This window comes from Palaemon carinicauda, chromosome 35 (assembly GCF_036898095.1).
Source record: "Palaemon carinicauda isolate YSFRI2023 chromosome 35, ASM3689809v2, whole genome shotgun sequence".
NCBI lineage: Eukaryota > Metazoa > Arthropoda > Malacostraca > Decapoda > Palaemonidae > Palaemon > Palaemon carinicauda.
Window position 1 is genome coordinate 62,715,949 of NC_090759.1, and position 27,500 is coordinate 62,743,448.

The following is a 27,500-nucleotide window of genomic DNA, read 5'->3' on the forward strand; positions in this document are numbered from 1 at the left end:
ATACGTTCCTCTTGCCTGGACAGTACTTGGTTGATAGCTCTACTGTGTTGGTGGTGAGTAGATGTGCATCCATTTTGTCAACTTGGAAAAGGGGCCGTGAACAAGACCACGGGGCACCTTGCTTGTTGACGTAGGCTACTATAGTGGAATTATCACACAATAACACTAAAGAGAACATCTTAAAATTTTCTTGGAATACTTTTAGTTAAATACTGCAGCTTGCCTTACAAGACCAAGAGGTGTGGAAGTATTTCCGCTGACCTCACACCTCAAGTGACCAGATGAGTGCCTCAACCCTCATTCAACGCATTTAAGAACAGTTGAATGTCTGGGGGTGGAGTCAGGAGGTATTCCTGGGACATTCGTCAGATCCCCGGAGACTGACCAAGAATCCTTCAAATGCCATTAAAAGGATCTTTGATGGAGGTGGCCTTACGGAATGAGCTTTGCCAGAGGGGTGGGTGGCCTAAAAACACAGCAAACACCGAGCTTGGATGATCAAGAATACTACCAGACTACGAGGGGTGAGGTCTAGTAGACCAGAAAAGGACACCTGCTACCCAGGACTTGGCCCTGTTAAATCAGGATGCTGAAGGAGGAATGCTGATATCAACTTCCCTATCTACACTCTCTCTCCCTGACCTATCAGGTTACAGGACTCGAAAGGGTTGTGCATGCATAGAATCCCTTCAAAAGGTGGTGGCTGCAGGCAGTCCTGAACAGGGACAGAAAAGGTTGCTGAGCCCTGTTATCCCTGACCAATAAGGCATGGCCAACTAGAAGGTTTGGTCAAGGATACCTTTCAAGAGCTAGAGCTCTTAAAAAATACTATGTGATGGATCAGGAAATCATGTAAAGAATTCCTGCCTTCTCCTACATTGCCTGCTCAAAGCTTCTAGGAAGAAGAGACACAATTACTCACACCAACATGAATGTCAACATTATCTCCGGACTGACCTGTTTTGAGAGTTGGGAAAACAAAGGATCCTTCCTCTTCTATACTCAGTTAGCCTACTGATATTCTTGACAGGTATTCCAAGCTCGTCATTACCTTCCCATCTGACAGTACAGAAATGCTGTACTTTTCAAAAAACTCAATGGTCAAAAAAACCTTGCTCTTGCAAAATACATCTAAAATCTGACCACTGTTAAGCCAGGAGACAGGTTGTTGGGTGGCTATGGTAAAGGCTCATAACCACCTACACAAGAGGCCGAGAAGGACATATTTTCTGTTTTGAGTCTCTCCAAGGGGAATCGCCCCAATATTGCATACACTAATGGGTCTCTCTGACAAGGTGGTGACAGCAAATTCTGGCGCATAGAACCCTACTGCCTCCAGCTTATGTGGCAGGATCTGGTTTGGCTGACTAAAAGAGAGTTCTCAGATCCACAGATCTGATTGTCAACTTGATCCAGGATCAAATAACAAGATCCGATCAAGGCAGCTCCAGAGTCAATGAGCAAAAGAATACCCAGACACAAGGTTACCTTTTTGCTTACGTACCAGTCTAAAGTCCAGTGGCTGTGGCACAAAAGGAACATGAGTACCCTCAAACTTCACAGAAGTAGAGGGTCTGCCATGTGATCGGGGACTGATACAAGACTAAGCTGGTAGTCATCAGGGAGAGAAAGAAGGATCTCTAGTATTGATCAAGGCAACCAGAAAAAAATACCTTGTACACTTCCCTCTGATCAAGATAGAAAGGAAGGAATGAACTCATGCCTGAGCACAGGGCTGAAGCACGTTTGGCATGTGGCAGTCACTGAGCGCAAAAATGACCTTGAAATTTACCATTTTCTCCACATGCAATACTGCCGTATCCAGTCCATATAAGTAGCAAGCATCCCAGTTCTTCCACTACATGGCCAACAGTAGGTGAATATGGGCCTGCTCAAGACCCTGCATCTCTAATCTCAACTGAGTATCCAGGGGCACCTTGAGTCGCATTATTATTAATATTACTTGCTAAGCTAAAACCCCAGTTGGAAAAGCAGGGTGGTATAAACCCAGGACTCCCAAGAGGGAAAATAGCCCAGTAAGGAAAGGAAAGAAGGAAAAATAAAGTATTTTAGGAAGAGTAACAACATTAGAATAAATATCTCCTATACAAATTATAAAAACTTCAACAAAACAAAAGGAAGAGAAATAAGAAAGAATAGTATGCCCGAGTGAACCGTCAAGCAAGAGAACTCTAACCCAAGACAGTAGAATACCATGGTAAAGAGGCTATGGCACTACCCAAGACTGGAGAACAATGGTTTATTTTAGAGTATCTTCTCCTAGAAGAGCTGCTTACCATAGCTAAAGTCTCTTCTACCCTTACCAAGAGGAAAGTGACCACTGAACAACTACAGTGCAGTAACCCCTTGGGTGAAGAAGAATTGTTTGGTAATCTCAGTGTTGTAGGGTGTTTGAGGACAGAGGTGAATATGTAAAGAATAGGTCAGACTATTCAATGTGTGTGTATGCGTGTGTAGGCAAAGAGAAAATGAACCGTAACCAGAGAGGAGGATCCAATGTAATATTGTCTGGCCAGTCAAAAGACCACGTAACTCTCTAGCGGTAGTATCTCAATGGGTGGTTGGTGCCCTAGCCCACCTACTACCAACAGTACAGCCCTGCCCCGGGAGGCTGTGGCACTGGGATGTAGTCCCCTACCCCGCAGGGATGGGAACCACCCAGATGCCGTCCACCCCATGAAAAAGGAATGTTATCTAAAGACCTATTTTTGTGACTATGACTAGCCTTCCTGGAGTTCAACTTTTGAGGTTTATCTTCTTGGAAGAAGTGTTAGAATATGAAACGAAAGGAGGAGGAGAAAGAGGAAAATGAGTTGGAAGACGAACGGGATCAAATTGCTTCTTACGCTTACCAACTTTCTCCACAGACTCTGCAAGCAGGAAAGTCAAGGCCTAGGTGACCAAAGACGAAGATCTCCCAAAGGTGAGAAATCACAATGGGTTGCTCCATCAAAACTGGGTGCCCTCTTCTCAACATGGGATCCACCGGTACAGTGCACTGTCCCGATAATGGAACAAAGTCTACTGTCCAAGAAGGAAGGTGAAGGAGAGCAGCTACGCTCTTCCAACAAATGGCCAACAGAAATGAACACGGCTCTGCATAGGACTATGCACCCTTGTCCCATTTGGCTACTGGGTAGTCAGGGGAGAGATGTGGCATGGGCCTGCAGTCCAGGAGGATCATGCATCAGTTCAGGAGGCTGTGGAGTGGCAACGGAAGGAGGCAGTAGATCAGCTGGGGGAGGGGATGGATCACCCCAGAGGGTGTGAATTGGCCTGGAAGGCCATGCATCGGCCTGTCATGGTACCTGATGTCATTCACTTTCCCCAACTAAAGAAGAATAGGAGGATACAGAAGATGTGTGGTTGTCGTAACAGGTTTGGCCACCATGAGAAGTTCCGAGTGGTTTCTGCAGAATGCTAGGGTTGCAGCAGGACCACAGATATCAAGTGCTCAAGGGGGGCCCCTGGTAACACTTCCCCTGAGGATTGTAAGCTCTCGTGATATATTTCTCAAACAGTGAGAAGTTGCATTTTTGAAAACTTCCTCTGGTACAAACAGTGTTCATGACCAGATTGAAAAATATTTTGGCCTACATTCTATCATTCATTTCTGAGATTTTCAAATTGATCTCAATGGAACAGAGTAAAATAATAGCCCAAGGTCATCAGTGGCCTCCTTGAGAGACAAGATCATGAAGAAGTTCAACTGATATTCCCCTGGAATCTCATTTCTGGTTACGAACCCGAGAGCAAAGGATACGAAAAATTCTGTGTACCATCTGCAATGGAACACAAGATAATATAGACCTTGTAGTCCACTTATTCTCTTTAGCTGATGATAAGGCAAGTAAAATATTGGTCTTTAAGGTTAAGATCCCTACCTTAGGCTTTATGGAGGGGGGGGACTCTCTTCAAAGACTTGAGCATCCTTTTCCACATTTCAAGAGGGGTGGGTTGTTCTCAGGGAGAACAAGCCTGCTCGCTAAAAACCAGAATAAGAGCTGAGAGTTCTCCCAAAGAGGAAAGGTCAAGCTCTTTCAGTTTGAGAACTTGGTTCAAGGCCTAGCAGTAGTCTTATACAGCCTTGACTAAAAAGGAATTCGTTCCTCAGAATCATCAAATAGCCCATATTCAGGGGAAAGTGGCCTTGAGAGAGACAATGTCCCTCATATAACCCCAGTCACTGAAGGTTCCATTTGGCCTTGGCGACTGTTGCGGACAACCTTTGGGGACATCTGGACAGTTATTTCACAGTTGAACTTGAACTCCCTTCTTTCGTTAGCACAGGCAACTAATTTCCCGTTGTGACGTGGCGAGTGGCAGGCAATGCACTGCGACTTAGAATTTTTCCTAAGCGTGGTTCACCTATTAGGTTTTAGTCATTCAGGAGGTTTTCTTGGGGCTTCCACGAGAAGTTCCCTTAGGTCTGAATACCAATCGTCTGTTATCTCCTTTAAAGATACTAGCATTATTCTAAATCCTTTGGATTTTCCTATTTTGTTCAATGTTTGATGAAGCAGTGTAAGATTGTAAGAGTCCAGACTGATTCATGGATATTAAAGAAGTATTGCCTATTACTGTAGATTTTGGTCTAGATCTGAAGAGCAATACACTTGGAGTTAGTAAACCCTCAGTGAGAGGTCATTAGGTGATAAGATCTAGAATCTTACAAGGTCAAGAGTCTCCCTGCCACTAGGAGGCACAAAGGCCCTTCTGCGCCCCTTGCTGTCCCTAATTAATTCCAAGTTAGCAACGGCTACCCTCCACTAGCTTGAGAGGTTCTAGTAGGAACATGTGCGTTAGATATGTTTTTTTTGCGGAGGAATACTCTCATGGGTTAAGATGGCGGAGCGTATCATGATGTCGTGATGTTTGCGAGTGACAACCCGTTTAGACTCATTAACCTGACCAACCCACCAACCCGCGAAGGAGTTTCCTCGCGTGCAGATATGGCGGCGCATCAAGTAAAGTCATCACGCTTGGACACATCAGCAAGAACTTGTTATTCTGAACATTTGGCCTAGCTGAATTATTAATACACGAAATTCGGGGAATTAAAGCGGGTTTTGTTACACTCCACTTCATAGCACTATTATGCTTATAAGATAATAACTGTTTAGAGTAGCTTGGTGCTGCCAAGTCTTGGGATGTAAAAACACCTAAAGCGGTCCGACCACCCTCGTAATAAAGTGATGACATGTCTTGTATTGCGTCCTGAGAACTCTGTAGAGCAGATTGATGCCTAGGACCTATGGCTGTACGAGGCAAGCCTTCTTCGTTTGTACGTGCTGGAGACTGGTAATAAGGGTTTTTCAATAAGACTGCTTCAGTATGAGGGGAAATGGCAAGCTCAACTCATAAATCCGCTAAAAGAACTGGTTCAAGCTCATACTGTACATTATCAACACTGTATGATAAAACATTAAAAAATTTTGATGGCCGTCATCATCAATGACTGGAACTTTAGTGGGTTCCTGACACATAGGACCCGTTTGTGGGATAAAGTTTGCCTCAGAAACAACCTTTCGTTTCTTGCCACCGCTGGCAAAAGACTAAAAATGAGAACGATCTCGCTCAGGTTGTTTCTTATGATGAAAACAATATCTCTCCCACTGGGAGGATGGCCACTCCCTACAGTACTCACATGTTGATTCCACTGAACAATTCTTACACGGTATGAGGGACAAACGGTGCAGATCAACTTCAACCAGGCTTATGAAGGTACCACAAGGATGTCAATCACATCCAGGGAATGAACGCATCGAACAGTATTTGACTTATTCGTCACAGCGCACTCACTCGTAAATCACAATTAATGATAGATATACAAGTGACAGTGAATATTAAAGACACAAAAGGCACATGCACAGTAAGGGTATCGAGGGCGGGTACGGATGCCTGAATGCAAAGAGGAAATGAGGTACGTCCTCTAAACTTCACGACCAAGAGTGTTGTAGAGAGCATCATGGGCAGGCGTCATACACCCCATACACATTGGTTGCTTAGCAACTGTAAGAAGGATGCACTCAAACCCCTTTTCTTTGACTTCCTGATCGTAGAGAGAACGAGACTCAGAGTAATCCATATAAATGACTAGGAAGTTTGTAGCTGCATAGGAATAAAAAACTGCATCTACTACATCAGTCACAAGTAGATATATGTAATACAGCAATACCGTACAAAAACTTATATAAAGTACAGTACAGTATTGAATTTCAAGTACTGCATCTTTGAAAACAAGTGTTTACCCAATTCAAAGTGATAAACCTTTATGTCCTTAAGATCAATGGCTCTTTTGGTGATTCTACTATCATAGATTTATGTCTGAAAATGTTCATGTTTGATTATCTTTATTATCATTACTTTCTTATAAACAGTGCTTACAAAATTACTTTTGTTATTGAATTTTATAAACATGTATCCCTAGTTATTACCCTAACTTTAATTTCTTTACCATTGTTTATACAATATATAATCTGAAGGATCCTGTCTTTACAATTTTGCAAAATATGATTTCTGTTATCTCCAGCTCTTACGTATCTCACTTGTAATCATAGTTTCAACTTTTAATATTGATACATATCATGATAAGAAAACATTGCAAGGCTTTCTCATTATCAATGGACCAACAAATAGTTGCCCTTTGAAATGTCCAACATATATCATGGCTAGGCCATACAGGTGCTGCATATGCAAATACAACGACAATGTACTCTATTTCATTTGGACCATTTTTCAATGTGTGTTGAATTTAATCCTAAAATTACAAAAAATCAACCTAAAAGGTCATTCTACAACCCTCTTCCACATCTTTAGTGAAATCTGCTGATGGACAGAAATTTATTTTATCACAACAAAGCATCATTGCACCCATATGTAGAGATCTCAATCACCCTTCATTATCTGAGCACCCTTATACATCCCCTGGCCACCCTAATTTACTGTCAAGGGTTCAAGCAGTATTAATTATACTTATTTAACCCCACAAATGAGCATGTGCACATACTAGAGTGTAAAAAAAAGTTAAGACAAGGCCCAATACTTGAAGAAGAACTAAAACAAAAGCAAAAGAATAAAAAGCAAAAGTATATGTTGGGGTAAAAATATATTCAAATGAAGAGTAAAGTACACTACAACAGAAAATAAATTAAATTAAGGATAGAAATTACATGAATAATTATAAATATAAAATAAAAAGGAATATATGACCAACCAAAAATAAAAGAAATAGATCTTAATAGGCCCCATACCTCACCATCACATGAGTACAGTATCTACTTCTACTCTATGAACTCAGGATGTCCTTGCATTGTCAACTCCCCTGATCATTGGGTGAAAAAAAAAAAAAGTTCCAGTTCTTTGATAAAAACGAGATATAAAACTAAAGGATAGTAATTTCCTAAATTTCTAAACAGGGGAACAAGAAAAAATTTCCAAAACTAATACGGTAGCATTGATCAGTAACTACTTAATCCATATTCATATATAATATACATACATATATATATATATATATGTATATATATATATATATATATATATATATATATATATATATATATATGCAGTATATATTTAACTTTTGTATATTTCACAGCAACCTAGTATGGGTGACCCTGATTAGTACAGCTTTGCTGATCATGGCAATACACACACCAATTCACCACATTAAATTATCCCCATATATATATATATATATATATATATATATATATATATATATATATATATATATATAAATATGTATATATCAATACACTGTAGATATGAACGACATGACTCAATATAAAATGGGATGGAAAATCACTTTTTCTATGAGTTGTTAGTCTGGCAAACAAAAACTTATATTTTGACCGTATTTCATTAATATTATTACTTAATTTTGATTATGGTAACTATTCTTAATACGATGATTGGTGTGTTTAGGTCAGACAGCTTCTCTTACTTTACCTAAACACCCGATTTACCACTGTAAAACGTTATTGTAGTTATTAAGGGGGGTCGTGTATCTCAAAATCTGATTATTTGCGGTAAAAATAAAGGTCAAATTCGCTGAAAACACACTATTTAAGCTAGATAGAGTATATTTTCATAAAGGATATCTGAATTTGGTTGAAACTGTAATTTTACCAAAAGTTATTTGAAGTACTGTATTGGTAGAGCTTGCTAGATTTTACTGGCATACATAATTATTCGGTAATTATGTATACTATATGGGCTAGCTACATATATATATATATATATATATATATATATATATATATATATATATATGTATATATATATATATATATATATATATATATATATATATATATATATATATATATATATATAATATAGGTTATATGTGTGAGTATCATATACACCAAAGTATATACATAGGCCTATACAGAAAGTACTTCATTCACAAACACACAATTATATATATATATATATATATATATATATATATATATATATATATATATATATATATATAGACTATATGTGTGTGTATTATATACACAAAAGTATATACATAGGACCAAATTTCAAGTCACTTTGGGAACAAATTCTTGTCTTCCTATCAAAGGCAAGGTAGCTACCAATCATGCCAGATTTGTACAGTATCTACTTAGCTATTAATTTGAAGACAGTTAGGTTCAATCTCAATATGACAAGGTAATTTAATTCTATTGAGCATTACAGTGTGTTGAGTCTCCACATACACATACTCTTCAAAATTATATCAATAAGCTTGCCTTTTTTTTATTTTCCACCAACATATACTCTAGACAAGTTTACTCTTTCTTTGCTATTTTCTTTCTCATTGGTACAATCTACATGGATTACTCCAAAATATTTGTTTGATACATATGGATAAATATATAGTTTCTGTCACAGTTTCGGATAATTCACCTAGATAAGCAATTACCTATGTGGGATTCTCTTGTCCGAGATAAGTCTTCACCTTTCTACTGTACTTGTGTACGCTATACCGAATATTTAAAATTACATGTAACTAACAATATAAAACGCTTTAACATATCAAGAAGACAATAAAATGGGGACAAATATCTTAAAGATAATAATCGAATATGATCTAAATAATTGTTATAGTCTATACTACACTCCTGAACTAACCTAACACCTTCGTTGCAGAGTTACCACTCACCTCTGACTTCTAGGACAGGGTAGCCTAACCTGATCTAGGGATAAAAGCGGAGGCTAAATGGGAGCTTGATACGCTAGCCTAGGATAAATACAAGATTATCTAACAATCAATTTTCCTTATTACTTACATTAAATTGCTTACCTTGGTTTGTGTCAGAATTCGCCTTTTTCTTATAGATAGCCTAGCCCTTTCGGCCAGACACCTCTTCGCACAACAGTGTCCGTAAAATGTTTCCTGCGCTGGGATAATTACGTGTTTGAGTAGTAATTCCATGTCTTGTTCGTTTATTCCTCATAATCAATCGACAAACGAATCACGTCACAAGAATAATAGACTAGCACCTTTCGGCCTTCCCGGTTCCCACATACACAGAAAGTTGACTCGACGACTGTGACTGACATAAACAAATGCGCACAGCGAGGCGCGTCAAAAGAATAACAAATAGAAGCCACGATGACTGGTGAAGAACAGGTACTTATTGTCTAGCATTTTATTTAAAAAACAAAATATACCTTTGGATATCTATACACTATAGCCTACTTTCAATTAACTGCTAACTATTAGTAAACAAATAGATATTAAAAAGAACACGCATAAAACAGTACGACAATGTTATATCTTACCTGTCCTTTCAATTTGTGAAATTCTAGGCCTAGTCATCATTTTCGTCCAACCCTAAATAGCATTACACCTTATACTTAAGCCAGTATGATCTATTCCATAAATATTTTCGGCCACATATAAACATATTGTCCTTACATAGTAGGATTAGATGTTGTTTGATATCCAGGATTTTCATTTTATGCAGAGATTAATGACTTAAATGAATAAAAAATCAAATTAAGTTGTATATGGAGAATTTGGTACTAAAACAGAGGATATTTATATCTTAAAGTCATTACCTACTGTAAAGTACCCACTAGCCTACTACATACCGAAAAACAAGAGAAACCTTAATTTACTATTAGATTTTTGTACACATGGATCATGGCTAATGTGATTAACTTTTAAATAAAGCTCCCCTTATTTTTGAAGGAAAGAAACATTATATACAATGCATAAAAAACCAACATACTTAAATCAACACTATCTACAAACACACACACACACACATATATACATACATTTATATATATATATATATATATATATATATATATATATATATATATATATATATATATATATATTATACATATATATAAATATATATACTATATATATATATATATATATATATATATATATATATATATATATATATATAAAACACATACCTCTTAATATCAAATTCGCTTCACCTCAGGATCAAAGCCCTAAGGGGAAAGTCATTTTATAATAAGAATTTCTGACATGGATCTTTGATCCCGAGCTAAAGCGAATTGAATATTAAGAGGTTTCTGTGATTTATTTGAATAAATGAAAATGATGAGTGTTATTGATAAATGATTATATACATAAGGATGTGTATATATATGTATGTATATATATATATATATATATATATATATATATATATATAAATTTATATATATATATATATATATATATATAAATTTATATATATATATATATATATATATATATATATATATATATACACACACACACATATATATATATATATATATATATATATATATATATATATATATATATATATATATGTGAGTGAGTGAGTGAGTGAGTGAGTGAGTGAGTGAGTGAGTGCGTGTCTGCTCATGTATATAAAATGGGTGTATGAATAGATCTCATACCAAGGAATATCAAAAACAAGCAATGAACGTACCTTCTCAAACATCCACTGGGTAATATTTCCACTTTGAGGAAAATATGAAACAACGGCCTGTGTTCAAACAACCTTTATATTTACATTCAATCTGATACACATGATATTACACTGAAAGTTACAGGAAATCTGACAGTATAGACAGTATATACAGAGTAGAGAAATCCACGAAAAAATGGCTTTTCGTTAACAGTTCGAAAGATACCCGTAAATAGAAATAAGAAACGATCAAAATGAGAGTGCGCGTTTAAAGAGAAACCCAGGAGTACCCATCTGCCCCCTTTTCATAAAACAAAAGCTATCCGGTTATATATGATGTGGGCTAAGACGACTGAGAACGCAGAGTGCCAAGAGACATCGGGTGACGGTGGCCAGGTTGTGGGTCCTTAGGGTCGAGTCGCTGCCACCTGTGGGGAGGGAAACGTTAGATATATGTTAACTCATTTATAGATTTCCAGGATTATAACTAAAGATTTTCGTATTTCAAAATGTACTCTATGGTTTACAAGAACGTGATGTAAGGTGTAATTTCATCTTCCCTAACATACCGGATTTCAAATTCTACCCGTTTGTCATAGATTTCAAATTCTACCAGCTTGTCATAGGGTTTTTTCTTTAAATTATAAAACTGTGAGGTGTCATTTTTATTCTTAACTTTTTACGATTTCAACTTACAAGATTTTCGTACTGAAGAGAATTTTCTCATCATCATAATAATCACTTATTTGCAAGGCTTATGATTCAACTCAGAGGTTTAAAAAATGGCAATTCCATTGGTGTAAAATACATTTATTTTTTCATATTACTTTCAACTTTTGCTATCTGAATTACATATTATGGAAAAAAATCATGGTATCAATAACTAAGAGATTATTTTAATTCTCGTTATGCAGTAAAAGTACCAGAAACATTTTCCATGGCACTACTTAATTTTTGTTTAAACAATACTCTGAAATAAATAATCAATTTTCCTAAAGTATTTTCAGGCTTCGTGTAGCAACACTACCAACTATCCTACGTTTTACAGGTCAGATTTTTCACCATCTCAAGAAGAAAGGAAAAAAGTACACGTTACAAAGTACTAGTGAAAATACTAGCAAAATGTGAACAAAAATAACTTACTCCGTGAAAATTTCCTACCTTGCACGAGATTAAAAACATGTACTTCTTACCTGTACGTCTGTAAGGTGCAAAAAATTTTCATTTTGGAACTTTATCAGTATAAACTTTATGCATATAAAAACATAACTCTTAAAATTTTGAAAATAATCTAAAATCACCATTATCTATTTTGTGTAATTTTTACAGTATCATAAATATGGCCTCTACTTATATTTGAAAGTTATATGCTAATTACCTTTCAATCGGTTACTGAATAAAACTCCCACATAATGGTGCTTATACTTTGAAAATTACATTTCAATCAACAACTAATTTCAAGTATCGCTTAAAAAAAAAATATCAACGAAATTAGTTGTTGATTGAAATGTAATTTTCAGCTAAGTATAAGCACCATTATGCTAATTACCTTTTAATCGGATACTGAATAAAACTCCCACATAATGGTGCTTATACTTAGCTGAAAATTTCATTTCAATCAACAAATAATTTCAAGTATGGCTTTAAAAAAAATATCAACGAAAGTCTCTCTACAAACTGATAATGATAAATTGTCGCATGTTATTCATCAACCAACGATTAAATTACTTTTTTTTTTTTTTTTTTAAATATCATGGATTTGGACTGATTCATGAATTATGGCCATATGAGTATTAATGCAGTACATTATGATTATCGGAATATGAATGTTTTTAAATAACTTGACCATAATTAATGCCACGTAATTCTTTTTTTTTAATCAATAAAAAAGTAAATATTAAGCCTCCTTAATGCCTCTTAGAAACTCATATATGGTAAGGAAAAGGAAATTTCGCACTTGCCATCAGAATAAGAAACCTTTTGTGAGAAATTTCAGATAACAGTTAAACACTGCTCTTTTATCATAATCCTAATAACGCCAGCATCACCAGACCAATATCATGTGAGCTCATTGTTTATATTTGGCAACATTTAATTATCATTATGGAACATATACAAGGGGGGTTTATCAAACACTAGTATACAGTGTCTTAAGGGATGGATTAATCACAAAGATCAGCCAACAGAGACAATCTCACTTATTTATAGAACAAGATCTACCCCCCAAAAAAAAAATAATATACTATATACTAATAAATGATCTTATTGGCTTACTTTGAGCATGAGTAACCCGAGTCGCTTGCTGGTTTCTCTGACCTCTGTCGAAGTCATGTTGGAGTCTCTGTCTCTCCATCTCTTTCGATCTTCTCATCGACTCTTCTTTCTCCATCCTCTTCTCCTCTTCCTCCTGCATCCTCCTTGCCTCCTCTAACTGCTTCCGCGGCATCTCCTTTCTGCCTTGTCTTCCTCTGTTTCTGTACGAGCTACCTTCATCTGTTGGATGGGAACGTTTTGAAGGGGGGAAACGTTCTAAAGGGTGGATTTTTATGGGAATAAAAACGTTTTGACAGCTTGCCTATAAAATGGGAACATTTCTAAATGTTCATTAAGAAAACAAAATTTTGAAGGGTGCATTGGTAAGAATAACTCGATTTTGAAAAAAAGCGTGAGAGAAAATGAACATATTCTGAAAAGTGGACTATTATGAAAATAATGTGTTGTGAATGATTAATTGTTGTGAAAACTCTGACAGTTTTAAGAATAGATTATTACGAAAACTGGAAAGTTTTGAACGATGAATTGTTAAGAAATCAAGAAAACTTGAATAAGACGAGGTTTGTTAAAAAAAGTGAAAACGTTTTGAAACATTTATTAATGAAGGGTGAATTGTTAAGATTCGAATTATTAAAAAGAAAATGGAAACATCAAAGAGGGAACTGTTAAGTAAATAGAAACGTTTTGAAGGGTGACCTGTCATGCAATAGGGAAGCTATAAAATGGCAGTTTTTTTTTTTTTTTCTTTTTTTTTTAATAGGAACATTCATAAAAGTGATAATTTTGGAAAACTGGAGCATTTTACAGATTGGAACGTTATGACAAAGGGAAAATCAGACTCTCATGAAGAGGAAAACGTTCTCTGGGATAGATTATTAAGAAATTAGTTTTCAAAAAAAAAAAAAAAAAAAAAAAAAAAAAAAAAAAAAAAAAAAAAAAAAAAACCGGGGCGGTTTGAAAGGGAAGAACATCTTGAAAGAAATTCCCCATTACAAGAGAAGCATCTTGAAAGAAATTGTATTACAAGAGAAGCACCTTGAAAGTAATTCCATTACGAAAGAGCCATCTTGAAAGAAATTCAATTACGAGTGAAGCATCTTGAAAGAAATCCTTACGAGAAAAGCATCTTGAAAGTAATTCTATTACGAAAGAGCCATCTTGAAAGAAATTCAATTACGAATGAAGCATCTTGAAAGAAATCCTTACGAGAAAAGCATCTTGAAAGTAATTATATTACGAGAAAAGCATCTTGAAAGAAATTCCGTTACGAGAGAAGCATCTTGAAAGAAATTATATTACGAGTGAAGCATCTTGAAAGAAATTGTATTACAAGAGAAGCCACTTAAAAGTAATTATATTACGAGAGGGGCATCTTGAAAGAAATTTTATTACGAAAGAAGCATCTTGAAAGAAATCCTTACGAGAGAAGCATCTTGAAAGTAATTCTATTACGAGAGAAGCATCTTGAAAGAAATTCTGTTACGAGAGAAGCATCTTGAAAGAAATTGTATTACAAGAGAAGCACCCTGAAAGTAATTCTATTACGAGAGAAGCTTATTAAAAGAAATTCTGTTACGAGAGAAGCATCTTGAAAGAAATTATAATACGAGAGAAGCATCTTGAAAGAAATTGTATTACAAGAGAAGCCACTTGAAAGTAATTCTATTACGAGAGGGGCATCTTGAAAGAAATTTTATTACGAAAGAAGCATCTTGAAAGAAATCCTTACGAGAGAAGCATCTTGAAAGTAAATCTATTACGAGAGAAGCATCTTGAGAGAAATTCTGTTACGAGAGAAGCATCTTGAAAGAAATTCTATTACGAGAGAAACATCTTAAAAGAAATTTGATTGTGAGAGAAACATCATGAAAGAAATTCTGTTACGAGAAACATCTTGAAAGAAATTCCGTTAGAAGAGAAGAATCCAGAAAAAATTATATTACGAGAGAAGCATCTTGAAATAAATTCTAATACGAGAGAAACATCTTGAAGGAAATTCTAATACGAGAGAAGAATCTTGAAAGAAATTCTATTATGAGAGAAGTATCTTGAAAGAAATTCTATTACGAGAGAAGCATCTTGAAAGAAATTCTATTACGAGAGAAGCATCTAGAAAAAAATTATTACGAGAGAAGCACCTTGAAATAAATTCTATTACGAAAGAGACATCTTAAAAAAAAAATCTAATACGAGAGAAGCATCTTGAAAGAAATACTATTACGAGAGAAGTATCTTGAAAGAAATTCTATTAAGAGAAGCATCTTGAAAGGAATCCTATTATAATAGAAGCATCGTGAAAGAAAATCTAATAAGACAGAAGTATCTCGAAGGTAATTTGATTGTGAGAGAAGCATTAATTGATTTTTTTAATAGGAGAGGCATCTAGAGGGAAATTTTGTTACGTGAGAACTTCTTGGAGGGTTAATGGTCACAGCAGTGGGAGCTTGGAGAAGTAAAGTGACTTAGAGAGAAAGAACTTGAAATGCAGGTTGTCATAAATGGAAAGAATTTATAACGGGTTACTGAGGAGAGGTAAGTTTTGAAGGGAAGATTTAATGATGAAAGGAATGTTTTCATATGAGGCATACTGTAGTAAGGAGAAGACTAGTTTGAAGGAGATTGTGAGGAAAATAAAATAATCCATAGAAGACATATGATGATAAGAATGTATTGAAGGTCAAATTAGTTTAATAACAGATTTCTAGGACATTTTGATAAGATGAAAGTTCTGAGAGGGAAAGGGTAGCTTATTTTTAACGTTTCCACGGGAGGATCTAGTTTGAGGAGTAAAAGGTTAATGAGCACCAGCAACACATAAGGTTAACAAGAGGAAAAGTAAAACTAAAAATACTATCAAAACATAATCAACATGGCGCGCTGATATCCCCTCTATTAGGAAGTTACAATGGATCCTTATTCTACTAGGAAATAGACACGCAACAGTTCTACCTTCTGAACTTGTTTCTCTTTATATGTATGTTGTCAAATGATGGCAACATCACATTTTGTGGTTTATGACAAATGTTTGTTAAGCAAATGAAGAGGCAAATACCTGATGTTATCTACATTTTCCCAAATGAATTTCAAGAGAAACTTGTTTATCAGGTACAACTGTAAACAGCAGTATATGGTATGGGAAATATGAAAAAACTTGATACTGGTACATTAAAAGGATATAAATAGTATTCTAAAAACTCTCATTACATTACACACTGATGTAATGAACTAGAATGATATCCGTTGGCTGGTCTTTCTAATATGAAGCACATGAAAATCAGCTAGAATTCATAATTCTTACAATTTACTTATGATTATAGAGAAGCTGTTTATATACACAAAGTATGGTTGTATGCATGAATATAAAGCAGACAAGATCTTCAAGTTAGCCATGTAGATGATGAGCTGTTTATTAGACGTATAAACAAACATGGGAACCATAAAGAACAAGTAGAAAGAGCAATCAGAGATTTCAGACCTCCGCCAATGAAGACTGTCAACATTTTACTCAAAGCTTTCTCTCTTTCATGTGTTGACTTTGAATGAATCTACTACATAATAAAAATCTTGGCTCCGGTGGCGATCCGGATCAAAACCAAAATATAATCAATTCTAAGTTAACCCACTTCCGACACATGAAATTTTAATCAAATTCATCAGTATCTTTCTGAGTTTGGGTGGTGACAAACAGACAGAAGTGAAAACATAACCTACTTGGCGGAGGTACTGACAAAATACGGAAGTTTTCATCTCGTTATAAAGCTATGTAACTTAAAGCTGCATATTGAATGGTTATCGACATGATCGTTCTCAAAACAGAACTTTAGTTACTCTACGACAGAGCTATCCTCTTCGTGAATGCTTTCGTGAATGTGCAATTATCATTCATGGCTCATAATTAAACTGAATTAATTACCCCTTATTAATTGGTCTAATCTAATCTAATTATCAATGTCTATCTTTTCATTATATTCCCATTAAAAGCACATACATACCTACGTGCGTTCATAGATAATTCCCTCGCCTTAAAAAAAAAAAGTATTTCATTCTGAACTGCATATATTTAATAGCATTATTTAAAATGCATAAAAAAATCATGCCTAAAAGACCATCATAATATACCCTTGAACTGTAATCTTATTAAAATATAATCCTAATTATAACAATTTTTGAAATATCATGCGATTTGTTCCAATGAAAAAGAATAACAACATGAGCCCTGGTTTTCCCTATTCCATTAATAGCTAACTGCTATCTACTTTCTACCTTATCCTGTTGCTTGTTTGTTTTTTTGACGGTGAATGTGATTGTCCAAACTCGAACTAACAGTGAATGTTAATTCTTAAGAATAAAACAATTACGAAAATTTCATAAGAGTCCCCAAATTTTTCAATTTATAAATTCTGTTAAAAATCAGGTTTAAAAACAATATCCAAATTTCATCATTAAAGACAACCGTTTGAGCCAACCTAATTAATGTCCTATGTCTTTATTAGGTGCTGTGGTTAACGTGTCTTATAATAATAAAAATAATAATAATAATAATAATAATAATAATAAATTCATCACTAGAGACAAACTACTCGGGCGGACCCTATTAATGTCATTATTAGGTGATCTGGTTAAACTGCTTTATAATAATAATAATAATAATAATAATAATAATAATAATAATAATAATAATAATAATAATAATAATATAGCTACTTAATTACGTTGTCCCTCCTGTTGTAAATCTTTTCGATGTGTCAATCCTAATTCTACCAAGCTAGGAAAATCAGTTAAAATGGGATTTTAATAAATCAAACCTTGATATAGTCAGTAGAGTTGGTTCCATTAAATATTACTCAGGAGTAAAACATTTTATATGCTGTAAGCATTTCTCTTTAAAGTGCCTTTCCATCAGTATGTGTTTTTTTTCAACATCTAATACAGTATATTGAATTACGAATAGATTTTTTTTATACTACGTTAAAAAATTCGAAAGATGTCGTAACTTGTTTCCAACAGTCCTTTTTTTTTTTTTTTTTTTTTTTTTTGCAAAATATACTTCGAAAAGTATGAAATATTTAGTATGAACTTGTCCTTTGGAAAGTAAGTTGATTTTTTTTCAAATGTATCAGTTGGTTAAAAAATGTCAACTCTGTAACATACATTTTTTTTTAAGTAAAAAAAAAAATGGCATCAAGTGCAAGAAATCCTAGAATTAAACTCCTCTGAAAAAAGGGTCTGATCGACATCTCTGACATTTATCCAACCTTGCCCTTTTACCCCATGACCTCTTGGTAATTTGATCAAAGCAGCAACGAGTTGATCTATGTCGGTTAGTTTTTCTTTTCCCCAAGTTTTTTAAGATTTTATTTCAGGGCGTATTTCGTCCTCCGGTTATTGACGTTTCGATCCCGTTTCCAGCGATCTGGTTTGCGGCATCAACTCCGAATCAAAGAGTTTTCGGTGACTCATCTTAAAATCGAATCTGTCAAATGGAGTCAGATCTCGTGGGGCGATTTTTGCCGCCATCCGTCGTCGCATATTTGTGTTGTCAGTGGCGTATATATTAGAGCACAAGGTTGTTCCGTAAAGGTTGATCTTGAATTGATACAGTTCCTGATTAATATTGTTATGTGCTTTGATTGAATATTATTACTGCTACTACTTATATTTCTAATTTTGAATTGAAGAAAGTATGAAACTATAAGCATTTGGTTACGTTGCTACTAATTTTATTTCTACTTTTGATTTGGAGAAAGTATGAAACTATAAGCATTTGATTACGTTGCTACTACTTTTACTTATACTTTTGAATTGCGGAAAATATGAAACTGTATAAGCATTTGATTACGTAATCTTCAAAGCTAAGATTTAGGATGTTAGTAGCAAATAATACGAAATTGTTCAAGTATATGGTTACGGTCTGCCTTCTTACTTTTCTTCCCTTTGAATTAATTTGCTAAAGATCAAATATCACATCAGAATATAACCCTTAAGAAATTAATTTATTCTATATTAGTGAGAGACACGATTAATGACTGAAAATATTTGACAATTAGGACTAAAATATGTATGCATTGAGACTTGAAATGAATCTTCCTCGTCCTTAAGAAGCCACACCAATACAATAAAATATACCAATAAATTATTCATCTGATAAAACAATCTGGCGTCGAAATACCAGGTTAAAATTATCTTTTATAATGTTAAAAATAAAGAAACGAATAAGAAAACACAACCATTGATTATTCAATGGGTTTAAAAAAGTAACAGCATAAGCTGGGGATCGTGCAAAATCCCATTTATAATAGCCTCAAAATGAAAATACAAATCATGAATTTACACTTCATAAAAATGAGGTTATCGTCAAGCTTTACTTTGCAAAGAAGAAGAATGAGTTTTATCATTATAGGAAGTGGAAGCGATGGTGCCAGGGATCCAAAAAATCAAAGACAGTTGGAATTAAAACCTCAAGAATCTAGGTATTATATGTAAGAATGCATGCATGTATGTGTGTGTGTGTGTTGTTTATCTTACGGAGTTCATTCCTCTAAAATTGAGCATCAATTTACAGTATGAAAATAGTTTCAAAGACTTAATTTCTGTTAGGTACTGAGAGAGAGAGAGAGAGAGAGAGAGAGAGAGAGAGAGAGAGAGAGAGAGAGAGAGAGAGAGAGAGAGAGAGAGAGAGAGATACAAGGATTTTGGGTGTTTCAAAGCCTCTTTAGTCCATCAGCGGAGACTCCTTATTTTGGTCTTGGGTAGATCGAATTAGTTTACGCGTTTAGAGAGATTTCATGATCTTGTCAAACTTATTCTTGATTTCGTTTACTGTGTTACTTAATGTTCACTACATTCGCTGGAAGTATATGAAGAAGAGAGAGAGAGAGAGAGAGAGAGAGAGAGAGAGAGAGAGAGAGAGAGAGAGAGAGAGAGAGAGAGAGAGAGAGAGACTCCTCTATCACCAAGTCTGGCAATACCTTTCAGCAGGAGATAGGATGTAAATGAATAATTCTCGAAGCGTCTAGAAAGACTTCTTCAGCAAGTTGATTTATTCCCTCTTTGGCTTTGAAGAGGTCGACACATTCCCAGTAATTCTCAACAGATGATTTTTTCATGAGTAGTGTCCGACGAATTGGCCTTGACCCGACAGATAGGAAAATTCAAGCTTTTTCTTTTTATCTAAGAGTTTGATTTTTTTTTTTTTTTTGCAGTGTAAGCTCACTGGGTATCGTGAAACACGAGTCAATGTGCGTTTTTTCATCGGTTGAAACTTAAGGCCGTAATTTGGCAACGTCACTTATTCATCCTAGTTCCATGGCCACCTCTAAATTTCTATCAAATACATTCAAACTTTATTACATTTTTAGAGCAATACTTATTTCTGTAACTATATATGTATATATATATATATATATATATATATATATACACATATATATATATATGTATATGTATATATATATATATATATATATATATATATATATATATATATATATATACAGTATATATATATATATATATATATATATATATATATATATATATATATATATATATATATATATAGTATTTTTGTAATTATAAAAATAATTCACAACGCAAAGTACACCCCATGAAATTGCTCTCTGATATTCCTTTTTTGCCGGTGTACGCCGGAATTTAAATGCACGAGAGAGAGAGAGAGAGAGAGAGAGAGAGAGAGAGAGAGAGAGAGAGAGAGAGAGAGAGAGAGAGAGAGAATTTTGCTGACTTTCATGGGCAAATGGCGCAATTCATATAAAAGATATTCCACTCCTTAGAATATATAATGTTCAACATTCTTGCATATTCGTAACGCTCTCAATAAATTCTCCAACACGCTGACCATTTCCGATAGAGCCTTTAAAGTACCCTTCGCATCATTCATTCATCACTGGTAAGCCATTCTTTTCATTTAACATTAATCACCATTCCATGCATTTATTCTAAAGACGCAGTGGCGCCTTCATTCCATTTATCAAAGCTATTCATCATCAGGCCTTCAACTGCGTACTTCAGTAGGTTTCAACAGCCTGCAACAGCCTGCAACAGCCTGCATTTCCAACGGGTCTTTCAATACGTTTCGACCTGTATCTCGCAGGTGAGTCACGCCTATCTAGGGAACAACATCCTCAGATTTGGCCCACTTTGTTTGTTTGTTTTCTTGGTTCCTTTATGTTTGTTGATCAAAACAACTCTCTTTGATTAGATAGTTGGAAATGGCGAGTTATATCAGGTAACTAATGAGTCATGGCGTAGAATGAGATCACAGGCTGTCATGCAGTTGAGGCAATGGTAATGTTCAAAACTCTTCACTCAAAAGTTTCTTGTTATTGTGTAATGTTAATTTAGATCATAACACCCACAACAATTCAATTCTTTAAATAGTCTTCATAATGAAGGATGGAAGTCTATTTACACTGCCACTACCAAAACAAAGTTTACATTGCTGTAAACAAGGGATAAAAGTCTATGTACACAACTGATAAAAACAAACCCTAATTACCAAATATTTCTTTCGATTATAAGTTCAAGGTTGGAGGAAGTTGCATTACTCGAAACGATATAAAAATCAATAACTCATCAATCAATGGACCATAAAGCCGGTTGTTTACCATTAAGCGCAATTTAATACAAAAAAAAAAAAAAAAAAAATTGAAAATTTATAAAGAAACTAATTTTTCGATAATTCTGAAGTATCTCATTGGATGGATCTTGAGTGAATGCATCTGTATGTGTGTGTAAGTCAATTAGAGAGAGAGAGAGAGAGAGAGAGAGAGAGAGAGAGAGAGAGAGAGAGAGAGAGAGAGAGAGAGAGAGAGAGAGAGAGAGAGAGATTGTATCATACCTTCGTAACCATGAAGCATAATCTGGGGTGGCGAAGTAGGCCTCTGAGTTTCTGAAAAAAAAAAAAATAATAATTAATGACTAAATATGATATGAAACACTTCTATTACGTATGATCAAACAAACTTTCCAAATAAGATTGCCGGTTTGAAACATCCCCTAAATGAATCTATTTGAATAATTCTCTTCCAATTATTTCATAAAGGTATTGAAATTAATACTGAATTGGAGTTAACATCAAACAGTAATTGCATTTATTAATAAATACTAAACAATAACAGTAAACACCGATCGTATTACTTCAAAATATAAAATATATAAAATGATTAAATATAGAAATAATTTAGGAAATTATATCAAGTGGTCTTCCAAGGTGTCAAAAGAAAAGTGATAAAGTAATATAAATAGATAATTTGTCCTCCTTACTGTTCAGTGTGATGGAACCATCCGTCTCGGCTATGGAGTTTTTGGAAATGCACTTATACATGCCGAAGTCGCTATCCTTCAGATCTGCATTGAAAAATCAATATGTATTAATCGTTATTAATATTTAATCTAAGTAATTTATACGCTGTAAAACACGTTACCCTGTGTAAAGCCACCCTATACACATACAATATATCTGAATCTGGGTATGCACACTTTTTTAACAATGCATGCTTTAAAACACACACACACACATACACACTCACACACACACACACGTGTTACAAACTCAGTGGTTCAAAAGTTTAAAGTTGCTGCAAATCTTTCATCACAGCGCTATTTTCCCCTGTTGGAGCCCTTGGGCTTATAGCATCTTGCTTTTCCAACTTAGGTTGTAGCTTGGCTAATAATAATAATAATAATAATAATAATAATAATAATAATAATAATAATAATAATAATACGCTATCATGGTGGAGATGGCTCGATTTCAAGTTCAAGTACAGGTTTCCGAATTCGACAGGATTCTGTACAATCAACTTGGAATAAACTTGTATCTCGCTTGATGGCTCATTGGTAGAGTCCATTACTGGGGATAGTTTTGACTCAAGAGGCATAGGTTCGAGCTCTTGCCTAGCCAAAAATATTTATTATAAAACAAATTTCAGTGGATATACTGTGGATTCCCAAGGTTAAAATCCAATAAAAAATTACATTACCGGTTAATATTTACACTATAATCATGTATAATTATACAATAATCATATATATATATATATATATATATATATATATATATATATATATATATATATATATATATACATATATATATATACATATATATATATATATATATATATATATATATATATATATATATATTTCTACTTCATACTGGGATCGAACCCTAGTCTTCAAATGAAATACAATTGAGCTATCAGTCATGCAAGTACAGGCATAATTGTTAGCTAACTCGCCATTCATTTGAAGAGACTAGGGTTTGATCCCAATGTGAGGTATAAATCTATTTCTATTGAACAAGATATTAAGTTGATTTTCCTGGTCTTTATATATATACATATATATATATATATATATATATATATATATATATATATATATATATATATATGAATATATATACATATATATATATATAAGTATAATATATATATATATATATATATATATATATATATATATATGCATATATATATATATGCATATATATATATATATATATATATATATATATATATATATATATATATATATATATGCATATATATATATGCATATATATATACGGTATATATATATATATATATATATATATATATATATATATATATAGATAGATAGATAGATAGATAGCAGCTAGGTCAAAGATATAACCATTTAAAGATAATGAAAGCAAAAATCAACAGTCACTCACCTCTGATAGTAAGCATCATATGGATCTTGTACCGATCCTCAGTCGTGTGCGTCGTGGCTCTCGAGGAATTCATCACCATCGAATCCATAAACTCCCAGTAAGTGATAGCTCGAGGGTGGGCCTCGACGAAGCACTCCAGGCGGACGTCCGTGCCCATGGGCGACCCCACCAGCTGATTAGGAACGTGCATTTGCGGAGCGACTGTGTCAATAATGGAAGGTTATTAGACGTTGAATAGGGAAAGGTTAATACATGGGGTTTTATTTTACGTTAACATAATTTTCCCAAAACCATTTGAATCAGCCTATTTCCATTAATCATTACTAGTACATTCGTTTAAACCTATAACTATGTATCGCTGGGTAATAATAACGGAGATAATCAAATTCTTAAGTTTGCATAATCGATATTCAACTCTGGGTCCGGGGAGACCATTCAGCGCATTTGCAGAATTGGGGTAACACGCACCTCCCCCCCCCACAATACATCATGAAGTAGCATTTGAAAGAGGTGGACTCTAAGTAGGGGGGGGGGGGGAGAAAGTAAGAAGAGGGAGAAGAAGGGTATTTAATCGCGAAAGAAAACTTGATAATCTCATAAAATCGTTACAGACATCTTTAAAAGTATTATTATATAATGGTGAAGTTAATATTAACATAATCATCTCCAATGGGTTAAAAAAAAATGTCTTCTCTATTAGCTTCACCATAAATAGCATGACTTACAAGTTAGACTATTATTAAAAGATCAAAATTCGAGAATAATTTTCTTATATCAAACGTGATTGAGGTGAGGATTGACTTATTCAAGATTAAATAATGGCGTTACAGCAACAATGATCATCTGGGTAAGGAGGATTCTACAGAGGCTGAGGTAATATAATGGAGACTAGTGACTGGTCAGAAGAAGCCAAGAAAGACTAGACTAGTGTATATTATAAATTGTGAAAATTGTTAATGTATATTTTTTAATATGGAAAATATATATATATATATATATATATATATATATATATATATATATATATATATATATATACATATATATATATATATATATATATATATATATATATATATACACACATATATATATATATACACACATATATATATATATATATATATACATATATATATATATATGTATATATATATATATGTGTATATATATATGTATATACATATATATATACACACATATATATATATATATATATATATATATATATATATATATATATATATATATATATATATATACAACCCATATTTGCTGTATCTTTTGTGCCTCTGGGCTGGCCTGAACGAAAAACGAATAAGTAAACAAATAATAAATATGTGACGTATTAAATTTAGACACGAAAAAAATTAATATTGATTTATTGAAATTAAAGTAAAAGGAGGAATAGTTGGTTCATAAAGATAAAAAAAAAAACTGATACGTGACTGTTTGAAATTACAAAATGAATAATTGACTCAGAATAAAAAGGTGTGTACATATATATATATATATATATATATATATATATATATATATATATATATATATATATATATATATATATATATATATATATATATATACCTTTTTATTCTGAGTCAATTATTCATTTTCTTGTAATTTAAAACAGTCACGTATCAGGTTTTTTTTTATCTTTATGAACCAACTATTCCCCCTTTTACTTTAATTTTAATAAATCAATATCAATTTTCCGTGTCTTCATTCCTTACATCTCATGTCTATTATTTCTTTACTTATTCTTATCATTTGACGTATGCAATTTTCATTTGACGTATGCAATTTGATGATCCTAAATATTTCTGTTAATAAAAGGGTCACGTCTATAACGGCAAGCACGTGTTGCCTTAATAAACAGTGGCCATTATTTTAAAATATAACATTCAAAAGTTAATTTACAGCGAATGCTTTTATGTTGAACAGGCTGACGTAAGTCTTTTTTATAGTTTATTTATGAAAATTATGTTTCAATCTCAGTTCTCAAAATACGACATTTAAATTTTCCATTACTTCTCTTGTCGTTTATTTATTTCCTTTCCTTACTGGTTTATTTTCCCCGTTGGAGCCTTTGGGCTTATAGCATCCCGCTTTCCCCGACTAGGGTTGTAGCTTAGCTAGTAATAACAATGATAACAATGGAACTATTGAAGCTTCTTTAATTACCCAACATCTCTCTCTCTCTCTCTCTCTGACCGGAAATGTTGGAAAAATGGAAATCTATGTTCAATCATTTGATCGATTTGTGATCTCTCTCAGACGGAAAATTTCTTTCTATATTCGTATTCTGTCGTCCAAAATTGGATATGTTTTTCTAAACATAATCTGCTATGGAGATAGAACTACTGTAGCTCTCTCTCTCTCTCTCTCTCTCTCTCTCTCTCTCTCTCTCTCTCTCTCTCTCCCTCTCTCTCTCTCTCTCTCTCTCTCTCTCTCTCTCTCTCTCTCTCTCTCTCCTCAGTGACCCAAAATGTCGGGAAACTATGTTCAATCATTTGATAAATTTATTGTTTTCTTTCCCATGACAATTTCTATATTTATATTTTATCATTACCTTGATTGATTTTATTTTAGAGTAAAGGGGAAAGGGATAGGCAGTCCAAGGCCCTTTTCTAGCCCACACCTCAATAAAAAACAAATAAAAATAATGCACTCAGTGAGCGCAGACCTCCGCCAAATTCTAATTTCTTCTAAGTTAGACCACTTCTGAAATTTTCATCAAAATTCATCCATACTTTATTGAGTTAGGCTCGTGAAATACAAAGAAACAGAGGTGAAGACATAACCTTATCGGAGGTAAAAAGGAGTCGTGGAAGTAGGGTGGCTTGGATTGGATTAATTAATTTTGGCCTTATGGTGAAACCCTGGGTCTGGGGAGGTCATTCAGATCTTATGTGCACTTGGGGGAAAACCCTCACAGATGCACTTGGGGGGACCCCCACAGATGCACTTGGGGGAAACCCCCTCCCCCGATGCACTTGGGGGAAACCCCCTCCCCCGATGCACTTGGGGGAAACCCCTCACAAATGCACTTGGGGGAAACCCCCCACAGATGCACTTTGGGGAAACCCCCACTAATGCACTTGGGGGAAACCCCCCATAGATGCCCTTGGGGGAAACCCCCCACTTATGCACTTGGGGGAAACCGACAAGAGATGCACCATTAAATAAAATTTGAGAGGTTGGCATATAAGTTGGGGGAAGGAAGTGGGAAGGGGGAGAAGAAAAGGGGTTTAATCATGAAAGAAAACTCTTAATATTATCATAGAAACATTACGGACACCGTTAAAAGTATTGTTATATAAACCTGGAGTTATCACATAATCATCTCCATTGGGTTAAAAAAAATTCCTTCTCTTGTTAGCTCTACCATAAATAGCCTGACTTACAAGTTAAACATCTAAAAAAAAAAATCAAAATTCAAGAATAACTTTCTTATCATATTATCTTGAAACTCATATTTTCTTTTCGGGATAGAAAACGTCAAACAGGTTCTTGCAACACTTATTGAGTGAACGCTTTTTATGTTATGCATA

General features: G+C 34.1%; 1 protein-coding gene and 1 long non-coding RNA gene across 3 annotated transcripts in view; both read right to left on the minus strand.

The window, feature by feature from the left end:
• The window catches only part of LOC137627516 (uncharacterized), a 42,483-nt gene extending 32,937 nt beyond the window's left edge, over positions 1-9,546 (minus strand). The window contains exon 1 of one of the 2 annotated variants that reach the window (XR_011041176.1): positions 9,323-9,546. This is a non-coding gene — a long non-coding RNA (uncharacterized lncRNA). Of the gene's footprint in view, positions 1-9,308 lie in introns of both variants that reach the window. The other variant, XR_011041177.1, reaches the window with a different exon arrangement.
• Positions 9,547-11,028: 1,482 nt separating this feature from the next.
• LOC137627517 (uncharacterized) overlaps positions 11,029-27,500 on the minus strand; it is a 438,655-nt gene continuing 422,183 nt past the window's right edge. Inside the window, 5 exon segments of the mRNA XM_068358605.1 lie at positions 11,029-11,377; positions 13,224-13,442; positions 22,084-22,134; positions 22,509-22,592; positions 23,947-24,147. Coding sequence (XP_068214706.1) covers positions 11,277-11,377; positions 13,224-13,442; positions 22,084-22,134; positions 22,509-22,592; positions 23,947-24,147 — 656 coding nt within the window. The 3' untranslated portion in view covers positions 11,029-11,276.